At 32.1% G+C, this 20,269-nt stretch overlaps 2 protein-coding genes across 22 annotated transcripts in view; one reads left to right on the top strand and one right to left on the bottom strand.

Annotated features, from left to right (window-relative positions):
* Nucleotides 1–1,586: 1,586 nt before the first annotated feature.
* LOC139482681 (uncharacterized) lies at nt 1,587–5,962 on the top strand. Its single transcript, XM_071266730.1, has 6 exons — nt 1,587–1,947; nt 2,723–2,962; nt 3,501–3,730; nt 4,182–4,330; nt 4,612–4,728; nt 5,638–5,962. The coding sequence occupies exons 1-6, from the start codon at nt 1,644–1,646 to the stop codon at nt 5,900–5,902; spliced, it is 1,305 nt and encodes a 434-aa protein (XP_071122831.1). The 5' UTR covers nt 1,587–1,643; the 3' UTR covers nt 5,903–5,962.
* A 3,781-nt stretch (nt 5,963–9,743) lies between these two features.
* The window catches only part of LOC139481446 (trichohyalin-like), a 53,311-nt gene continuing 42,785 nt past the window's right edge, over nt 9,744–20,269 (bottom strand). For 18 of the 21 annotated variants that reach the window (XM_071264778.1, XM_071264785.1, XM_071264789.1 and 15 more), the window contains 8 exons: nt 19,203–19,295; nt 18,456–18,600; nt 15,684–15,784; nt 14,555–14,598; nt 13,940–13,981; nt 13,633–13,735; nt 12,788–12,824; nt 9,744–10,839 (listed from right to left, as the gene is read on the bottom strand). In XM_071264778.1, the coding sequence (XP_071120879.1) occupies nt 12,816–12,824; nt 13,633–13,735; nt 13,940–13,981; nt 14,555–14,598; nt 15,684–15,784; nt 18,456–18,600; nt 19,203–19,295 (537 nt within the window). In that variant the 3' untranslated portion in view covers nt 9,744–10,839; nt 12,788–12,815. Of the gene's footprint in view, nt 10,840–12,787; nt 12,825–13,632; nt 13,736–13,939; nt 13,982–14,554; nt 14,599–15,683; nt 15,785–17,145; nt 17,267–18,455; nt 18,601–19,202; nt 19,296–20,269 lie in introns of all 21 variants that reach the window. The other 3 variants (XM_071264783.1, XM_071264782.1, XM_071264784.1) reach the window with 3 other exon arrangements.

Genomic DNA, 20,269 nt, shown 5'->3' with positions numbered 1-20,269 from the left:
GATGGACTTCAAAACAGACAAGTTTTATCTCAGAATGATGGATTGGAAAGTCCTGTTGCGATACATTTCGACAGAAAAAGAAATCAGCTTTTGATTGCAAATGCAAAGCAAACTGTGTTTGTCTATGAAGTTATAAATTAGAACATTTTATTCATAGCATGTAAGTTCAAACAAGATCAGGCACATGTAAAATGGTTTAAGTAGTTTAGTTATATATATTTGTGTTTGCTATATGCATCTGTTTTGTATTTCCATTAGGATTAAAGACACAAAAAATACAATACTTTGTATGCTCAGGTTCTTTACTTAATTTCTTATTAAAACTGTTTGCAAGAAAAGTAACAAATATTTTGCATCATGATTAAAATTCGACGTTGCAGACGCCCGTCAAACATATTTCTGTATACATGTATACATGTACCTTTGTTTCTTTTTTGTTAACAATACAAGTCAACCAAAAACAAAAACAGTTCAAAACACAGGCTGAAACAAACAACAAGCGGACACACCAAGCTATACAATTCTTGGAATCAAGACAAAGCTATTGACGAATTAAAAAATTGTGGTAAATTTTCTCATACAAACATGAGAAGATAGCGACAACCACATATATGAAGGTTACAAAATTTTGATAGGCATCTAAGGGAGGGTTACCTCACAAAAAACGTATAACCCCGCCGCTTTTTGCGTCTAGCCGAAGTCATGAGCATCTGTACTTTTTGGGTCTTTTGTGTTTTTTTTTAATTTTAAAATGTTGGTGTGACATTCATTTTCATTGAACTAGTATCCCTGTTAAGGGGCCAGCTGAAGCTCCGCCTCCGGGTGTGCGATTTTCTCGATCGCTGTGTTGAAGACCTATTGTTGGCCTTCTGTTGTTTTCTGCTCTTTGGTCGAATTGTTGTCGTTATGACACATTTCTCATTTCCGTTATTAATCTTTATCTCAACATAAAAGGCGGATTAGCCTTGACGACCTCAATCCCATGATAATTATTAATCCACTCAAAACTATATGAATATCCAACAATCTATGTCTACTCCCACTATGAAATGGATTACTCATTCAACCCTTCAAGCGAGTATCCTCGTCTTGACGTACATGTTTGTACTTCTGGATGCAACCAGTAAAATGTTTGCGAAAAAAGGCATATACATCACATATATATGCATTCATGTTTGTCCTATGTGAAAACTGGTTTTAAACAGGTTAGTTGTGAACCTGTAATACTAGTACATTATGTACTGTAACAATGAAATTCCAACTGTATTTTTTACAGCAACTGTGAATTCATGAGAGATGAGCTTCAATAACGAAACAAGACGGGACAAACAAAATGTCTACACGTAATTCGTCGATGATCATTACAAAATTATACGAGAGTTACCAATATGTATAACATAGAATTTGTTGATACTTTCATTGTTAACATGACAACTGGGGCTGTTAAAATTTGACCGTGTCAAAATTTAAAGACTTCACTTTGACCAGTATATATAATTCAATGAGATAAGAAACACCTGATCTTTACAAAAGAAACGCATGGAAAGCCATGTGCTTTTATGAACTCGTTATCTATAAATAATCGTCATATTCCAAGTCCTCAACATTTGAATACGTTTAGTTAATAGGTTCTGTTTCTAGAGATGAATTATAAATTCGTCACTTTATTGTTTGCATTAAATATTGCAAACTTGAAATGTTTTGATTTACCACGGAAAATTGGACAAATCAGTGTAAAGAATGCAGCTTTCCTAAACTTTAGAACAAACACAGCAAACTCGAACAAATATGATTTGTTAATTTCGACATTTACTGGTTCGCCATTCTCTGGTGGTAATGTAGAAATGATATCAAATGTGGGAGACCATTATGATAACTTTGAACAGACACGGACAGTTAAATTGGCCGGAGGATTGGCTTGGCCTAACGAAGTTGCAGGTGTACCCGGTAAGTGGTCAGTATGGAATCTTTCGGGTAACTTTGTTTTGACCGAATAGAATTATTTTCATATAAGTGTTGCACTTTCTTGTCATTCAATTGATTCAGCATTGAACGGGAAGCGAAAAAGATTATCAAAAGACTATTGACATCCTATTTCTATTGAAATATTTAAAATTGGGGAAAACGGATTTAACTGAGGTGGACAAATGAGACCGGTACAAATGAGATTTTATAAAAAAAAAAATTATACCTTAAAATATATACTTATAAAAGTAATAAACAATACATTTTTTTATTGCTGTTTCCTCATATTCATTATATCTTCAATTCTATACAGATGCCACCTGTTAAATATTGATAAGAATTTTCACAATTTTGATAAAAGTTTGTTTTGAAAACGGTACGAGATTAGATATTTAAAACAGAGACAAAAGACATGACAACAATATGTTTTGAAATGAAACTACATCAACGGAAAACACTTGCAATTATAGTTGTTCCACATTTTGACTTGTACTACTAGTATTAGCCATAAAACAGTGCATGTGCATGGTAGAGAAACATATCAGGGCTTCAGTGCTGAGTGCTTGGTTTTTTTACTAAGAGTTATCGCATAGATTTATCTCTTTGTTTTTTTATGTCTTCCATTTTCATGATTTTATATCTTGATTGGCTAACTGCTTTAAATCTAGAGAAATTACGATGCTCCGATAAGGCATTCATTCGATTCCATATTTTCCAAGATACTTATCTTACTAACTATTTAATTACATCCTTTCAGATTCTGTGTTTGGAAAATCAATGGTGGTCATACCTGATGGATTTTTGGTACCATTTCATACAAAAGGTGCCATCTATTTGGTAGACATTTCTACTGGTAGTCCACAAGGTCCATACAAAATAACCGGGACCAAGGAAGGAAACTGGTTTTATCATAGAGTTTTGTTCAAGGACATGGATGGGGATGGTGACCTTGACATAGTCACATGCAGAGCCAGAGAACCTATTTTTACAATATTCTGTAAGTATTGTTCGTTAAAACACATCATTAATGAAAACATTTTAATACGAGATATTGGTAAATCAGTGTTTAGATCCATTTCAACGTTTTATTCGCAGCGTATTTTAATGTTCTGTTTTCTTAATAAAAGACTAAGGATAGTTGAAATTAACTTCAACATAGGTGTAACTGATATCATGGGGTTGTTGTAAGAATTAAACTGAACGTTTTTTTTTAAGGCAACGATTTATAAAATCACTATGATTGAATTTATATTGCCCGAGTATGGTTTCTTCAGTAGGAGACCGTACGTTCGCAACACGTTGTTTGTACTTGAATTATAAACCTGTTAATTTTGTATCATTTTCTTGCTTTGTTTATCATTTGTATAATTTCTAATGCTCTTATCCTACTATATATATAGCTAGTTCTTCAGCGTATTTCTATGACTACCTTTATAATGTACAATAAGTTTAAATTGGAAATTGTCCACTCAATTTTGACAGAAGAGATTAAGCTTGAAGCCTCTCACTTACGTCTTTTCTACTATATATTGTAGCCTCAAAGGACAGCGAGTTGTTGTGGTTGGAGAATCCTGACAACCACCAATACACATCCGTATGGCAAGAACACGTGATCACACATGGTCCTGATGTGTACTTTAGAAATTTGAAAATAGCAACGCCAGATGGAACACTTGATGTTATAGCAACAACAGAGTTTTTCACACGTAAACTATCCATTCATTGGACGACCGACAGCCAGAACAGATGGACAGATAAGTCCAAAGTAAACACATTTGATATAAAACTTACTTGTTTTTGACATGATTTTTATAAGAAGGTTTTTAAATCCTTTTTTTAGGTCTTTTTTTATGCGACTGTGCTTTTTTTTTGTGTTTTTTTGTGTTTTTTTTTAATAATCACGTTAGTAATGTTAGTTATGATTTTATTACCCATTTGAAAGTTTTAGTCGCAACATATTTTAACGCTTTGTGCTATAAAAGAAGACCACAAGAAGAGTTGAAATTACCATCAACATATGAGTAACTGATATCATGGGATTGTTCTAAGATTTAACAGAACGTATTTAAGCAATCAATTAAAAAATCGACATGAAGTTATATTTCCAAAGTATGGTTTCTACTGTAGGTGGCGTTCTCTACACTTAGTTTCTTTTTCAAGAATCAACGCTTATACATTGTTTCTTTTAAAAATACTTATAAAACCGTATTTTTCAGATCCATTCTCGTGTTGTTGATAGTAATGCAGGAGCCCTATTTGATATAGAAGTGAGAGATCTTAATCTGGACGGTAAACAAGATTTACTTGTAGTATCCAATGGCAACAATGGTTCCGTATTGGCATATGAAATACCAGACGATTTTAGGTAAAACGTAATTTTAGTTTTATAGCTGTTGGCATGCCACTCTGTATGTATGTGTTTGGTGCACGGTTGTCTTGTGTTTTAATTCTGATAATTTATCTGATCCATCCAATTAAGTATAATGCGTTGCTATATACATGTATATATGAATTGTAGGAAAAAAGACGAGTATAGTTCCTTTTCGGATCAAAAACCCAATACAGCCTTCTATGTAAATCTGTATAATTATAGAACATATATTGGCTGAAAATAATTTAATCATAACTGGTATCTTTTCTTTAAAGGGTTGGTAAATTCGAACGTCACACTTTAGCTACAGGATTTACACCAGCTACTTCAGGGACAGGAAAAGGTGCTCCTGGTTCAGCTTTTGGGTTTTACCCAATGAAACAAAACACAACGTACGTATAATATGTTGACTCCCAACGGGGGGGGGGGGGGGGGGGGGGGCTAGGATGAAATTTGAAAAAAAATAGGCAGGACAGGAGTTTTGATTAAAAAAAAAAGGCAGGATGAGACACTTTGCAAAAAAAAAAGGCAGGATGACAATTTAGGTAAAAAAAGTCAGGATAAACTAATAAAAAAAAAGGCAGGACCGAATAGAGTGAAAAGTAAAAAGGCAGGACAGAGATTACAACTAAAGATGCAGGACAAAATTTTTCATCCTAGCCCCCCCCCCCCATAAAAATCAAATGGTAGCTCCCTTACTGAAAAACTAAGGCTTTTCTACCTCAGTCATATATTACCTTAGCTGTATTTGGCAAAACTTTTAGCAATTTTGGTCCGTAATGCTCTTCAACTTCGTACTTTATTTGGCCTTTTTTAACTTTTGGGGATTCGAGCGTCACTGATGAGTCTTATGTAGACGTAACGCGCGTCAGACGTTTATACAAAATTTAGTCCTGGTATCTATGATGAGTTTATTTCCTTTCATGATGAGAAGCTGTTATTTTACTATGATCAATGTTTAAGGAATACATGATTTCCCGGTTGTTAATAAGAAGGATGAAAAAAGAGTTGTTTCAAATATTCTGACCAAGTCAAACTTACTAGTAAACTGAAATCGCAAAGCCAAAAATAAAAACAAACAATTAAGTCTTTGTGCTAAAAGCAATATACTCAAAACGTACTATGCATTCCTTTTGAATAATGCCCTTTTCTCACTATATTTTTGGAAAACGTGTTAAAACGTATGCAACGTAAGCATTGAAACAGCAGTCTTCTAAAATGGTTTAATTATAGTGAAATGCTATAGAAAACGCACTTTGAGTGAACACTACCGTGAATGCAATATTTTTTTCTTTCTGCAGAGATAAGAAACCTTACATACTGGTATCCGGGGATGATGATGGCAAGGGGTATATATTGGAACCATCCAGTTCTCGCACAGACGACTGGTCCTACCTATCACATAAGTTTGTAGACGTTGGCAAGGGAACAGTTGGACAATTTGCTTTTGCTGATGTCAACGCTGACGGCTATACAGACATAGTTGTACCCGCATATAACGATGGAACAGTTTCTTTATATACATTTGCACCTTCAATGTCAGATTCTGCTACCACCTTTGGTTGATTAAAATGTATTCAGTAATGATGATACAGTACTGTCATAAACAGCTTCAGTTGCAACAAGAATTTGTTATTTTTTTTAATAAATATATTAAAGCCTGTATTATGTGACCTTTAATGCCAAAAGACGTTCATAATCTACCAGTGGAAACCTCTCTAATCAGTAAAGTTGAAGGGAAGAACGTGTCATCTTTTTGAAATGTTTTAAAAGCCTAAGTCTACCAGTATCCAAATGATAGTGGTATAATCACAAATACTTATAACTTTCTAATGTTGATTTAATTTATTTTTGTGTAAGGCTGGGGTAATCAAACTTGACAAATACCCTTAATTGAACTGACGAATCAATTCAAAGAAATTTACATTATATTTTTATATCCTGTTTTCGTGCAGTGGGTCTTATGTATTTTGGTTTTATACAAACTCAAGGATGATATGACGATGCTGTTCCGTCAACAAACACTATAAACATTATACCCTCCGCATGCTTGGTGCATGGGCTACAATAACAAAACGTTAACTAGCGGTCAAAATATAATATTATATATCTCTGTTTATGTTAATACAATTAAAATATTGTTTATTATGCGTTATTTTATTACAGATGTGAATTTTCTCAAGTCAGTAATTAATGGTAAAGGGGGCATATGACAGCTGAAACTTCATGTACTATGTTATTATAGTACATTATGCCTGCCAACCTCTGAAAACTTCAAAGAGGATGCCCCACTCGACTATGACAGCTGACAGCTGAGGGGGAGGGGATTTTGCGCGAACGACATTTTCAAGTGAAATGTATGACCTCTCTATTTATTTATCTACAAAACACATATATGTGTTACTAAATATACTTAATTTCTTTAATATGGTGATGTTGGTTCCTTTCTTTAAAATGTTCTTTCATATTTTTGTCACAAATATACAGATTTACAGGAGCAGTATTTCTGTTTCAAGTATTTATCCATGACGGTAAATAAAATATGGTGCATTTGAAGTATGCAACTCAATCTTTTCTGTTCAATACCTTTCTTATAATTCAATTCAAACATTCAACTATACTGCCGCACGGGAGGGTACCGGCAAGCGGCAGATTTCCCGATATTCATCTTTTGAACAGGAGGGTTGGCAGGTATATAGTACATTGTAGTATCAGATGAAAGATGGTGGCTATTTTGCCAGAATATTAACAATAGACTGGGAATGGTACAAAAAGGAGCAACAATATTCGTTACTACTCATAACACACTTGAATAGAAAAACCCAAAATATCGACTGAGACTGATACTGACGATGATGTACACACTCGCCAACTCAATTGTCATTGTTGGCAGTTTAAACATTCTGAAACCGCCATAAAGACACAAAACAAAACACAAACGTCAACAGATTCCAAGCAGTATCGTGTAGAACAGAAAAAGATAAAGAAATCTTCAACCAAAGAACAATTATAGACTGCCCCCCTAGGAAAATCCGGGTTCTACTACATGCCACCATCAGAGCTGGTCGTTTTAAATTTCATACGTATCTACATAAGACAAACTAGACCAACTTCGCTAGATAGAATGTACAGCATTAACTAACCTTTTTTCTTTTTGGAATTATTTGCGGATCTTAGAGTGACAAGATAATAAAAAAATTATCATAACCTCGTAATGGTAAAATGATAAAAAAAAAAAACATAAGTGATATAAAAGACAAGACAAGATATATTCGGGGAAGCCGTATTCTATACTCATTGTCGTTATCTCTATGAAATTATGACCTCAGACAACCGATATCTCTGTGTGTGACCAAATATGGTTTCTGGTGTTAATATCTCCATTTTTTGCACTTTCGTCTTATTTCTAGCAACTATTATGACCGGAGACATCTTGTATTATATGTCTCTGGTCTGAACATTAAATTAGAAGCAATGATCTCAAAATCAAAAGAGACCTGCCTCTTATTATTTACAACCACGTTTGAATGTTTTGTTGAAATTTCATGTAAGGTTCTGGAGATTTTTTCTGGAAACTCCTTTTCTGTCTCATATTATATTTTAGTAACTATGACTTTGACCTTGACCGGTGATCTCAAAATGAATAAGTGCCTCTAACTCGAATAATTCAAGCCCTTTCCGTGTCCGATTTTCTCCCACACGAAGAGCCTTCGTAGATCAGCGGAATATAACGACTGAAATATTCGGGTTAAAGTGCCTCACACTCATTGCAACTTCTCTTTTTGTTCAGACGTTTTGTCTAGTAAATGATTGGTTCATAACCATATTACGTCATGAAATATATGCCACTGGACATTCAACACTGGCAATTAGTCAATCTACCTATCAATTAGTCACAATAACTCGAGATTTTTGTTTGTTTAAAGGGACTTCACAGGAGACCTTTTGGTTTAAAAGTTCAATTGAAAGATTTACAACAAAATCCTATAAACTACAATGTCAAAGCATATGTAAATATCCGTTTTAAAATCAAACAAATTGCACCAACTTTTCTTTAGAAACATTAAAAAATGCCAAAGAGATTGTGTTGGAAATTTACATGGTAAAAAGTTCAAAGGGGCACAATTCTGAATGACCTAGGAAATACAATGAAAGCATTTGTTTCATGGTGAACTGCGTTTTGAAGAGCAATAAATATTAGACTATGGACAAAGATATTGATTGAGACAAATGAATGGATGGTATTACTCCTTTATTTTTATCCAAATTAATTTTGTGATTTTTACTTAATTGCTTTTTTGTTTCTTCTCCATCAGACAAATTGAAGTAATAATCTAAATAAAATAAAAATCATGTCTTGCTTAAAGCTATTTTAAAACTTTGCAATAATAAGGAAATTCTAATTTTTTTTTTTATCATAATAAAACTTTAGTCGTGCACTAACCTTTTACAGCAATTGGTCTTTGGTGGAGATGTCTCATTGGCAATTATATCACATCTTCTTATTTTATAAAGTTTGGAAAGGGCAACAGACAACTTGCAATAGTTTTCTTTGCAACTGATAAATAAGTTATATCAGAAGGGGGACATATATTATATGAAAAGAACTAATAAAACGAATGTTGATTGATTGTTTGGTGTTTAATGTCACTTTCAGCATTTTTAGCTATTTTGTGGCATTCAGTTTTATTGGTGGAGGAAACTGTTATGCCCTAAGAGATCCACCAACATTGGGTAGGGATATTGACAAACCTACTGAATTGCAATTGGAGTTGAACACACCTGCACCATGCAGGTATCAAACTCACAACCTCAGTGTTGACATGCTAGTGATACAGTACTTAGACTACTTAGACCACTCAGCCACTGAGGCCCAACTGAGTTTTGAACACTACTGTAACATCTGCACTCATTGCAGTTAGGTTTTAGTATGATGACCTCAGCATCTAGAGATCTCTTTGTATGTCACCATAGATGGTTGCTGGTGTTAATACCTAGAACCTCATTTTTTGCAATATCATCCTATTAGGTAACTAAGACCTGAAATTAGAAGCAATGATCTCAAGATAAAGAGAAGTCCATCTTATTATATTAATCCATCTTATCATATTAATCAAGTATCTTGTTGAAAGTAAGATTCTAGATATGTTTTTCCCCTGGAAACTCCTTTTCTGCAATGATTGATTGATTGTTATTTAATGCCATTTTCAGCATATTTGGCTGTTTTGCAGTTGGATGAAACTGGTGTACATGAAGAGAACCACCAACAGTCAGTAGGAAAATTGACAGTCCTGTTCAATTAAGATTAGAGTCGAGCACAACTGCCACATTAATGATTTGAACTCATAAACCCATTGTTGGCAGGCTACCACTCAGCCCTAACTTAAAAAGGCATGAATTGAAACTCTTTGTTTGGCAAGGAATGAGATTTATTGCAAATGATAACAGATTTAATCAGGCTTACAACTAAATAAATATCTCTGACACAACAACATTCTATATCTAAATACAAACAACTATGTTCTGACTGACCTCAATGTTTTCATCTGATTGGTTAATTATTAATGCTGAAATGTTCTCCCAACTGTCAACAGAGACAAAAGATGGAAAAAAAGGGAGATAAGGAGAAATTTATTCCTAGTCTCAATGAATTTTTGGTAACATGAGGTAAATATAACAGAAAAAATAAAATAAGAAAATTTACAAAAACAAGACAAAAACAAAACTGAACAATCAGAAAAATTGAATTAAAATTTTTAAAATTTCTTAATGATTGACTCAGATTTGAGATGCCACTAAGATTTCAGATCTATTATACCCTGAAAGAGATTTGTGAATAACTGACTTATAAATACAAATACATTTTTTTTTGTATATAACTGTAAATACTATAATCCTAATTTGTAAAAATAAAGTTTTGAATATCACAACATTACATGGCTATAATATTATTTGGATAAAATCTCAATATATTGTCAAGCACCTTATAATAATATAGATACATTGTCTTTCCCGAAACGTTATACTGACATGAACACAATATACTTATCTTTTTAATTGCCAGTAAATTTATAATGTAAAGGCTATCGTCACACTACAATAAATAATATCACTATATTGTTCACAACATTACATTCTGTCAAAAAAATATTCACATTCAGTAAAAAATAAAAACATGGAGATATAATTACAGCTTCATCAGCATTTAACCTGCACAAATATAAGTAAAAGAAGATACAGACACGAAAGTTACATGTAAAATTGTCATCTTTTACGATACAAAAAATGCACACTTTTATTCAATGATAGTTCTGTATGGCAAATGGTTGTCTGATGGTGGAGGTTATTTTTTCAAGGTCATTACAACACAACCTTGGATCTGTTGATATCAGATGTTGCCTTTCCTGTATTAAGGATGATGGGATTGAGGTCAAAGTTCAAATTCCATTTGCTGCTGTATCATCTGTTGTCTGTATATCTTCTTTATAAAAGGGTGATTATTTCTACAAAGAAAAATACAATGTTATTAGTTATTACTTTGTATGATTTGATTTAACTTTAACGAGAAACACTTATGAACCACATCAACAAACGACAACTACTGAACATCAGATTCCTGACTTAGGACTGGTGCAAAAAAATGCAGTGAGTTTAAACATTTTGATGAGTACCAACCTTTATACACTTATCTAAAACAATATTCACCCTAATCTGAAACTTAGGCTTGTAATTGCATAAAATATTTGATTTTGAAACAGCTGATTGCATATAAACTACCCTAATGCTATTCAAATACAATATAATAAAACACTTCAATTATTTATTCACTACTGAGGGTATATTAAAAGTAAGGAGAAAAAATTTCTTCATGCAACTAAAAATACCTTTAAACTGATAGATTTTATGGTAGGAAGAAAATTTGGACAAAGCTGAGAAAGGTTTAAGAAACAAAATGCGTTCTGTGAATTCAGAAACTTTTGCGTGCATCTATAACTGTGATTCAGTGAATTGAATAAAACAAAATGGTCATTTTATAATTTTTTCAAATAACATTCCAGGTACATTTTTGAAATAATTAACACATTAAAAACTCCTAAATTTAGAGTATTAGGTTTACAAATCAAATGACACAGCCGCCAATTATGTTGTATAACATTTTTTATGAATTATATTACTTTGCTAGGTAAGCTTTTAGGAGTAAGTAACCATGAGTTAAAACTGAAATAGCTAAAACAAATTAAAATTAAAATCCAGCTTAGGTGCTTAGAAACAAAAAGAAGCATCATAATCCTGTAGGAAAGAAATAATAAAGCACTGTTATGATCTATGGTAATGAAGACTGTATTCCAGGATAGTAAATAGCTGTAAGGTCTGGTGGGGTGCTAGAATTCTAACTACTATGTGCTAAGTAGGATAGCACTAGGTAAATGCTATGATCTATTAATGAAATGATGCACTGTGTTCTAGGATAGTAAAGAACTGTAAGGTCTGGTAAGGTGCTAGAATGCTAAATGATCTTGCTATGTGCTAATTGGGATAGTGCTAGAGTGTGCTAGGTGTAAAGAGCTGTAAGGCAAGGTGCTAGAATGTAAAATTATCTTGCTTTGTGCTAATTGGGATAGCGCTAGAGTGTGCTAGGTGTAAAGAACTGTAAGGTAAGGTGCTAGAATGCAAAATTATCTTGCTATGTGCTAATTGGGATAGCGCTAGAGTGCCCTAGGTGAATGCTATAATCTATTCATGAAATGATGCACTGTGTTCTAGAGAAGCAAAAGAGCTGTAGGTCTGGTAAAGTGCTAGAATGCTAAGAAATATCTTATTTTGTGCTAATAAGGATAGCACTAGAGTGTGCTAGGTAAATGCTATGATCTAACAATGAAATGATGCACTGTGTTCTAGGAAAATAAAGAGCTGTAAGGTCTGGTAAGGTGCTAGAATGTTGGATGATCTTGCTATGTGCTAGTTAAGATAGTGCTAGAGTGTGCTAGATAAATACTATGATCTATTAATTAAATGATGCACTGTGTTCTTCGAATATAAAGGGCTGTAATATCTGGTGAGGTGCTAGAATGCTAAATTATATTACTATGTGCTAGTTAGGATAGCGCTAGAGTGTGCTAAGTATGCTAGGTAAATGCTATGATCTATTAATGAAATGATGCACTGTTTTCTTGGAATGTAAAGGGCTGTAATATCTGGTGAGGTGCTAGAATGCTAAATTATATTGCTATGTGCTAGTTAGGATAGAGCTAGAGTGTGCTTAGTATGCTAGGTAAATGCTATGATCTATTAATGAAATGATGCAGTGTTCTAGGAAAGTAAAGGGCTGTAATATCTGGTGAGGTGCTAGAATGCTAAATTATATTGCTATGTGCTAGTTAGGATAACGCTAGAGTGTGCTAACTATGCTAGGTAAATGCTGTAATTTATTAATGAAATGATGCGACATACCTTTGGTGAAAATGATGACAGGTCAAAGTTATTCAGCCTGAAAAATCATATCAATTTCACTCGTAGAATAATAGTAAATAATTCTTAATTAAGGTTTAATATTTATCTTTTGTCGGCATTTTAAAACATATCTTTGCAACTGGTACAGTTTATATTGTTATAAAAACAATTTGTTTATAGATGTTAATTTTTCGACTTAACAAAAGTTATTTATGAATATTTATTTATGAATTATATTGTATCAAAGATTTACAACAGAATTAAAACATTTTTAGTTTTTAATGAGTTCAACATTATGCAAGCATAAAGTTTTCTTTTAAGAAGGTCATCAAATTAAGAACTCTTCCAAACAAAAGTAAGAGGATGAGGTTATTTCAATTCTTTCAAGAAAACAAATCGATGCATTAGTTAGTGAGGAAGTGAAAAAGACTAAATTCTGTCAATTTCTTTTTATATAAAACTTGAAATTTACACTCTAAAGAGACAAAAAACTGTGATTAAAATTAATATTTTACAATTCAACGACATTAAGGCCTAGTAAAATATATAATATGATATATTGTTTTGATGGCTATCAAATTTTAACATTTTAGCTAGAAATAGCTGCCATGTAGTTTTTTGAACCTATTCCTTTTATGGAATATATATTTTAATGCTATAAAGCCATTATCAAAAATAACATTCTAGATGTTTATTCGAAAAACATCTCATTGTGGACAAATGTATGATTATTTATTAAATTCAAATCTATGGTAGTGATATAGTTTTAATTTTATATTATAATAACAGTATGACCCTATATAAAAGAATAGAACTTTCCTATAAAACATCTACTCATTTCTTACCTTCTCTTCTTCATCTATTGCAAATTTGCTTTGTCCTGTGGATTTCAGGTTATCTCGGAAATCTGCTTTATCTTTTGATGTTTTACTAGTTAGTTTTTTAAATCTGAAATTGCAAATGGTTAATTATAATACAACTTATGTGATGACCGAGACAATATACCAGAGACTAAATGACTTAAATGTAATAAGGAATATAGCTTATCACTTTTATCAATATAGAATGGTTTTCCTAGCTTGTGACACTATGAAATGGTTAAAGTTACAAAGATTTTGAAGGAAATGATATTACAAAAATACTTTTACTTACTTGCTTTCTGTTTTGTTGACTTTCTTTAAGACTGGTTTGGCGCTGGAAAGAAAATATTATGTTTTTTATTAGTAGGAAACATACTATGGAAGGCCGTATGGTGACCTATAGTTGTTAATGTCTGTGTCATTTTGGTCTTTTGTGGATAGTTGTCTCATTGGCAATCATACCACATCTTCTTTTTTATATCTTAAATAAAAGACACTAATGTCATTGTGAAACATGGTTGTGATTCCAGAAAATGAAGGTAATTTTTGGAAGTTGCTCACAAGTTCCCCAGTCATGACTGTTGTAAGAAGCAAGTTCTTAAGATAATTATTGCAGACTATTAAAATGAACAACAACAATAAAAAGACTGTGTATCAGATATACAGTGAAACCTGTTGCAAAGGTTGACTCTATTAAGTGAAAACTTTAAATGTCAGGTTACTGGTATGACATTAGTTGTTTGAATATTGCCATTTTCTCCCAACAGAAGCAGGATGTGAGGAGATGATATTTGTATATTGTGGGAATATCCCTAAAGTTTATTTGAACACCTGTTTTTGTACATGTATTGTAAAATGGCAGTGTGTAGGATAAAAGTTTGTTTATCATTACTAATAAGATACTTACAATTTTCCCTTAGAATCATTTACTTTTAATGTTAATGTGATAATCTGCAATAAAAAAAAGATTTATAAAAGTACATTCAAATATAAACATTTTGTTATAAAAAGGCTAAAAGAAGACAGTAAATTTAATAGCAGTTAAAGATATGACTGGATTGTCTTGGACAGAATAAAATAAATTGTCTTTTTTCATCTGTGTAATTGCCTTACTGCCCAACTGAGGTCAACTCCAAATCTACTTTTATTATCAACAAAAATGATAGTCTACCTTGCCGAGAGAAACATATATCATTAGCGTATTATCATATTTTTTTTCTGACCTTTGTGGAAAATTTCAAAACTGTCAAAGTTTGCTTTTCTAAATGGATGTAACTTTAACTTTCTCCATTTGCTTTTGACCGAAAAATTTAATTAGCTTTATGTCACTTCATTAATGTAACCATAAGATGAATTAAAATAATCATGAATAAGTCAGAAAAAGTGTGGCATTATGCAAATGTCACTCTTTGGAAGTCCTGATTGGTCCAGATTTATTTCTTTTACCTCAAAAACTGCACACTGATTCAGTTGAATTTCCTTTTTGGTCATTCATTAAAAAGAAAAAGTCGGTGGAATTCCTGACTGGTCCACTCCATTAAAACAACTAGTCAGTTGAATATTAGAAACTGGTCATTTCCATTAAATTGACCAACCTCCAAATTAAACTTTCCGAAAGGTTTTAATTGTAACTAACCTCTTGATCTTATTTTCTGATTTTAACCTCCCAGTCATACACTTCCCCTTCCCCTTACAAAGGTTTTATTTGTAACTAACCTCTTGATCTTGTTTTCCGATTTTCACCTCCCAGTCATACACTTCCCTTTCCCCTTACAAAGGTTTTATTTGTTACTAACCTCTTGATCTTGTTTTCTGATTTTCACCTCCCAGTCATACACTTCCCCTTCCCCTTACAAAGGTTTTATTTGTAACTAACCTCTTGATCTTGTTTTCCGATTTTCACCTCCCAGTCGTACACTTCCCCTTCCCCTTACAAAGGTTTTATTTGTAACTAACCTCTTGATCTTGTTTTCCGATTTTCACCTCCCAGTCATACACTTCCCTTTCCCCTTACAAAGGTTTTATTTGTTACTAACCTCTTGATCTTGTTTTCTGATTTTCACCTCCCAGTCGTACACTTCCTCCTCTAGTTTAGATAATTGTTGATGTAATTGTTTACACAGTTTTACCAAATCACCTAAAATAGAAAACATAAACATGTGAATTATCTAAATCTAAAAATATATTATTACATGATATATGATTTGAATAAACTGTTTAATAGAAAAAGAAGATGTGGTATGATTTCTAATGAGAAGGAGACAACTCTCCACAAGAGAACAAATGACACAGTAATTATAAGATTAAGTATATGATAACATGTGATACTGATTACCACTTGGTGCAATTTTCAATAAGCTTTCAAAAACAAACACTGCCCAATTAAAACCCATTTTGAATCTTAATTTACAAACACTGCCCGATTAAAACCCATTTTGAATCTTAATTTTAATGAAGTTTCTTGTTGTGATTGAAATTTAGAAGAATTTTCTGTGCTCATAAATCCAAGTAGTTTCAGTTGAAAAAGTTAACAGATGAGGACAGACACTGACTGACAACCTAAAAATGATATTACTAATAATTATCTTGTAATTATCAGATGAAGCTAAAAAGTCACAGTAGAACAAAGTAGAAAATTGTTTATTATATTTAGTTATCAAAACAATTAAGAAAACGAAAGCACACAGAATAATTAGAAAAGAAAAGATGTTAGAAAAAAATAGACATTAAAACAAAATATTTGAATGATTAATGAAAACTTTCCTGATTTACAGGGGGGTTTCCCACTATCGAGATGTTGACCTATATAAGCGATAAAAGACAATCAAAGGAGTTCATTTAACACAAACTCACTCATCTAAAACCAGAGAATAAATAAACGGGGAATGATGATGCTCCTGCTTGCATATAATATTATAAAGGGACATAACTCATTAATGGTATAAGTGACTCTACCCAAATCATGCTTGACCTGAGTTTTGTGGTAATAAGCATTATGTGTAAGTTTCTTAACAATTGGGTGAGACAAACTTAAGAAACAGAAATGAAAATCTCAGCAAAAAAAGAGGCATAACTCTCAGATGGTAATAGTGACACCGTAAAATTCAAACCTGATCAATAGTTTGTGGTAATAAGCATTGTGCATAAAATTCGTAATATTTGGTTGAGGCAAACTTACGAAATGGAATGGTAAAGAAAAATTCAGTATTTTTTTCCTTTTGTAAAGGGGCATAACTCTAGAAAGGCAAAAATAACCCCATCAAAATTCAAACTTGATCTGTGGTAGCATAAACATGATAAAGGACTATAATCTCCAAGATGATGATTAAATGCTGAACAAAATTCCTACAGAGCCTAGAATATTAAACAAGGATAATTCTAATTTATTGCAAAATATAAGAATTCAAACAGCTTCTGTAAACAAAGCAAAAGTAGGAATGAAGTATAACAGCTTGAAAAACAAAAGGGAAATCTAGGTCATGCAGCACAACAATGTACCTTCAGCTTTTCCTTCAAGACTTAAAGGACCGACACGCTCATTAATATAACGTTCCTTTTCTTCTGCTTTAGCTTTAGCCTCATTACGAAGATCTTCTGCAGCTTTTTGCATAATAAGTTTCTAAAAATAAATGGCAAATTTTCCAAAATTTATTTTAAAGACTTCTCTGGTTCATGCTAATCTGTCATGGTTGTTAACAGTCTTTTTCACTCAAAACTACATGCTCCATCAAACACAAGACATTGTACAAGGAAAATGATTATGAATAATCTAGGTCAAACTGGTGTTGATTTTAAATTTTGTTCTTTTTCAAGGAAAAACATGCAATGCTTGTTAAAAATTGTAAAATGTAAAACAGGGCATAGACACTGTTGGAAGACCCTCAAATAAACAATAACTCATGTATCAAACTAACCCCTTAAAACAACTGAATTCAAAGGCATTACTATATTTTCCCTCAATCTTTCACTTGATATGCAACAAACTTCTTCATGATTTGTATGTTTATCATTGAAGAAAAATTAACAAGCAATTCATATTTAACCTGAACTTTTGAACATGAACCTCATCCTTTCCACACTGGAATATGTTTGTGAAGTATGATGAAGATTGACCTAACATTTAAATCTATGTGGTAGTGACAAGGTATTGACCGGAAGGGTTTGCTTAGAGCATTAAAAAAATCATTAACCTATTATCCTAGCTTTGTTTTTTACCCCTCACCTCAAAGACATTAGGAATCATCTGTCAATAATTTTTCAAGTTTTAAGTTTCAAGTATACAGAATCTAACCTATACCCATTATAATTTCAACCTGAACATTTGATCTCAGTTTAACCTTCAAACTTTGACACTGCAAATCAAAATAACCTTGGTTTCCTCAAAGGGATTATGTATTGTGAAGTAAAATGAAGACTGATTGAAATCAATCATAAGGGGCAGATAAAATGAACTATTATTGAGGAAAGCTGCTTGTTTGGTGGATGTTTGGAACATTCAACAATGGCACCTCATTAGTATCATTAACTGTCCTCCTCCATCTTTAAATATAATCAAAAGGTTTAATTTTTAAAGTTATTCAGGTTTCAAACCAACTCTTAGATATTTGACTTTTTAAAATAATTCATTACAGGTCAACCTAAATATCTCAATTTATGAGGTCAGAATTTTCTATCCCAGGAACATTTTTAGAATGAAAATTGATTAACAGTTACATTAAAATCAACACATTCTCTGCCATTTTGGAAAATTTAAAAACACAAGGATAATAACTTGTTGCTCTTGGAATGTACAAATACAATATGGCTACCTTTATCCATGCTCTCAAGGTCATGCAAATGGGTAATTCTTTGTTCTAAAACTCTTTTCTTTTCAGCATTCCAAAACTTTGATCCTTCTTCAATAAAAGTATGGTATGGATCATCGTCATCATCACTTGATGAATATTCATTGTCCTAAATAACATGCAAAATTATGCAAATGATTATGCATTCTCAAGGACACATGCAAATACAAAATACTTATTTTATTAATGTTGAATATCTTCATGAAAATAGTTACAAACATGCAAAACAATAAGAATAGCCTAAATGTGCGAGGTTAAATTTGTGGAATTCATACATGTTAAATTCATTTTTGTGGTTTAACTATATGAATCATAACAAACATGCATTTTATCATGCAATAAATGTTTGTGGTATGTCCAAATACAATTGATATTACTAAATCAATTAAATAAAAGTATTCAGATAATTTAAGATTACTACAAAGTATTGTCAAAATCTTTATGGATAATTATTACACATTAAAACAAGTTTTATTGCAAGAAATATTTGAAAACCTTCATGTAAGAAAACATCATTCATAATTAAGCATATTTTGAGAGCCCTTAACTTAGACTATGTATAGACCCTGAAATAACATAAAGGAGCAATATATTCTTTATATCTTTACATTTATGAATCACAAGTGCCTGTAACATTTTTAACATAAATTAGCATTACTTTTCTTAATGTCTATACATTTATGAATGACAAGTGCCTGTAAGTGAACCTACTTTTAACATCTTTTTCTTCTCTGGAGAGAGACCTCCCAGTCCCTTCCTCTTTCCCTTCTTCTTCTTTTGTTGTTCCTCCATTTGTCTGGCTGCCTGGGAACGAAAGGGGCCATAATTTTTCATATCAATTTTTTTTGAATGGTATGCAGATATTTTATATCAAGTTTGATCCCCTTGTTCTTGAAAATGTTACAAAATATAGATTCAAACATGGAAATTCAAAATTGATTCTTTTGACAAATATGATATTCTTTTCTAAAGAGTTGTCTATCCTTTACACTGCTGATAAAGGGCCTTTCTCTAGCTCTAAGGAGCAAAAGCAGAAATATAATTCAAAAGATCTTGCCTTCGTATTTGTGACTCTTTATGTTTCTTAATTACCAATATAAATCAGTTAAATCTTTTCTCACTCAAAACTAGACTTTTATATAATATTTGAATCAAACTTGACAAAAAGTCATCATCTCAGAAAAGTTGTGTATGAATCAAAATGTTTGTTTAATATTTTAGTAAATAAAGCTATGCCAATTACTATGAAATTTTACTGAAATAAATTTTTCAACTTAACCGAACATTCAGCAAGTTACAGCAAGTCTGAGATGACAACAAGACAATGGCTTTTCATATACTATCACATAATCAAAATTTACAAATATGATTAGCCATTGTTCCAAAAATATATCTGCATGTTATTTCATATAAAGAGGCAATGTTTATATCTTTGTACAGTATATCTAATATCTAGAAACCACACAGGATTCAAAACAAGCATGAAGTTACGCATTGTACTACATGTATTGAAAACACACATTCAGCGAGATTTCTTGGTAAAGTTCATGATTACTTTGAATAAATAGTGGTGTGCTGCCATGAGTAGTTAACTACAATCGTTAACTTTTAACATATTGTGACTTGGACTCTTTAACACTCATACCACATCTTCTTATTTTATATATATATTAAGAAAAAGTGTTCTTTTATAAAGTAATCTGCACAAAAGAGCTCATCTTTGTAAGCTTTATACAAGGTCTTGAAAGTCATTCTTATTATAGTAAGTATCTTTTTTT

This window comes from Mytilus edulis, chromosome 7 (genome assembly GCF_963676685.1).
Source record: "Mytilus edulis chromosome 7, xbMytEdul2.2, whole genome shotgun sequence".
Lineage (NCBI taxonomy): Eukaryota > Metazoa > Mollusca > Bivalvia > Mytilida > Mytilidae > Mytilus > Mytilus edulis.
The sequence above is the reverse complement of the archived record's forward strand: the minus strand, read 5'-3'. Positions and strand labels throughout refer to the sequence as shown.

Bases quoted from the DNA above. Each gene is read 5' to 3' on its own strand.
- LOC139482681 (XM_071266730.1), top strand. From the start codon at position 1,644: ATGAATTATAAATTCGTCACTTTATTGTTTGCATTAAATATTGCAAAC. The intron at 3,731-4,181 runs GTAAACACATTT...CGTATTTTTCAG, and splicing joins GATGGACAGATAAGTCCAAA to ATCCATTCTCGTGTTGTTGA. The intron at 4,729-5,637 runs GTACGTATAATA...TTCTTTCTGCAG, and splicing joins CCAATGAAACAAAACACAAC to AGATAAGAAACCTTACATAC.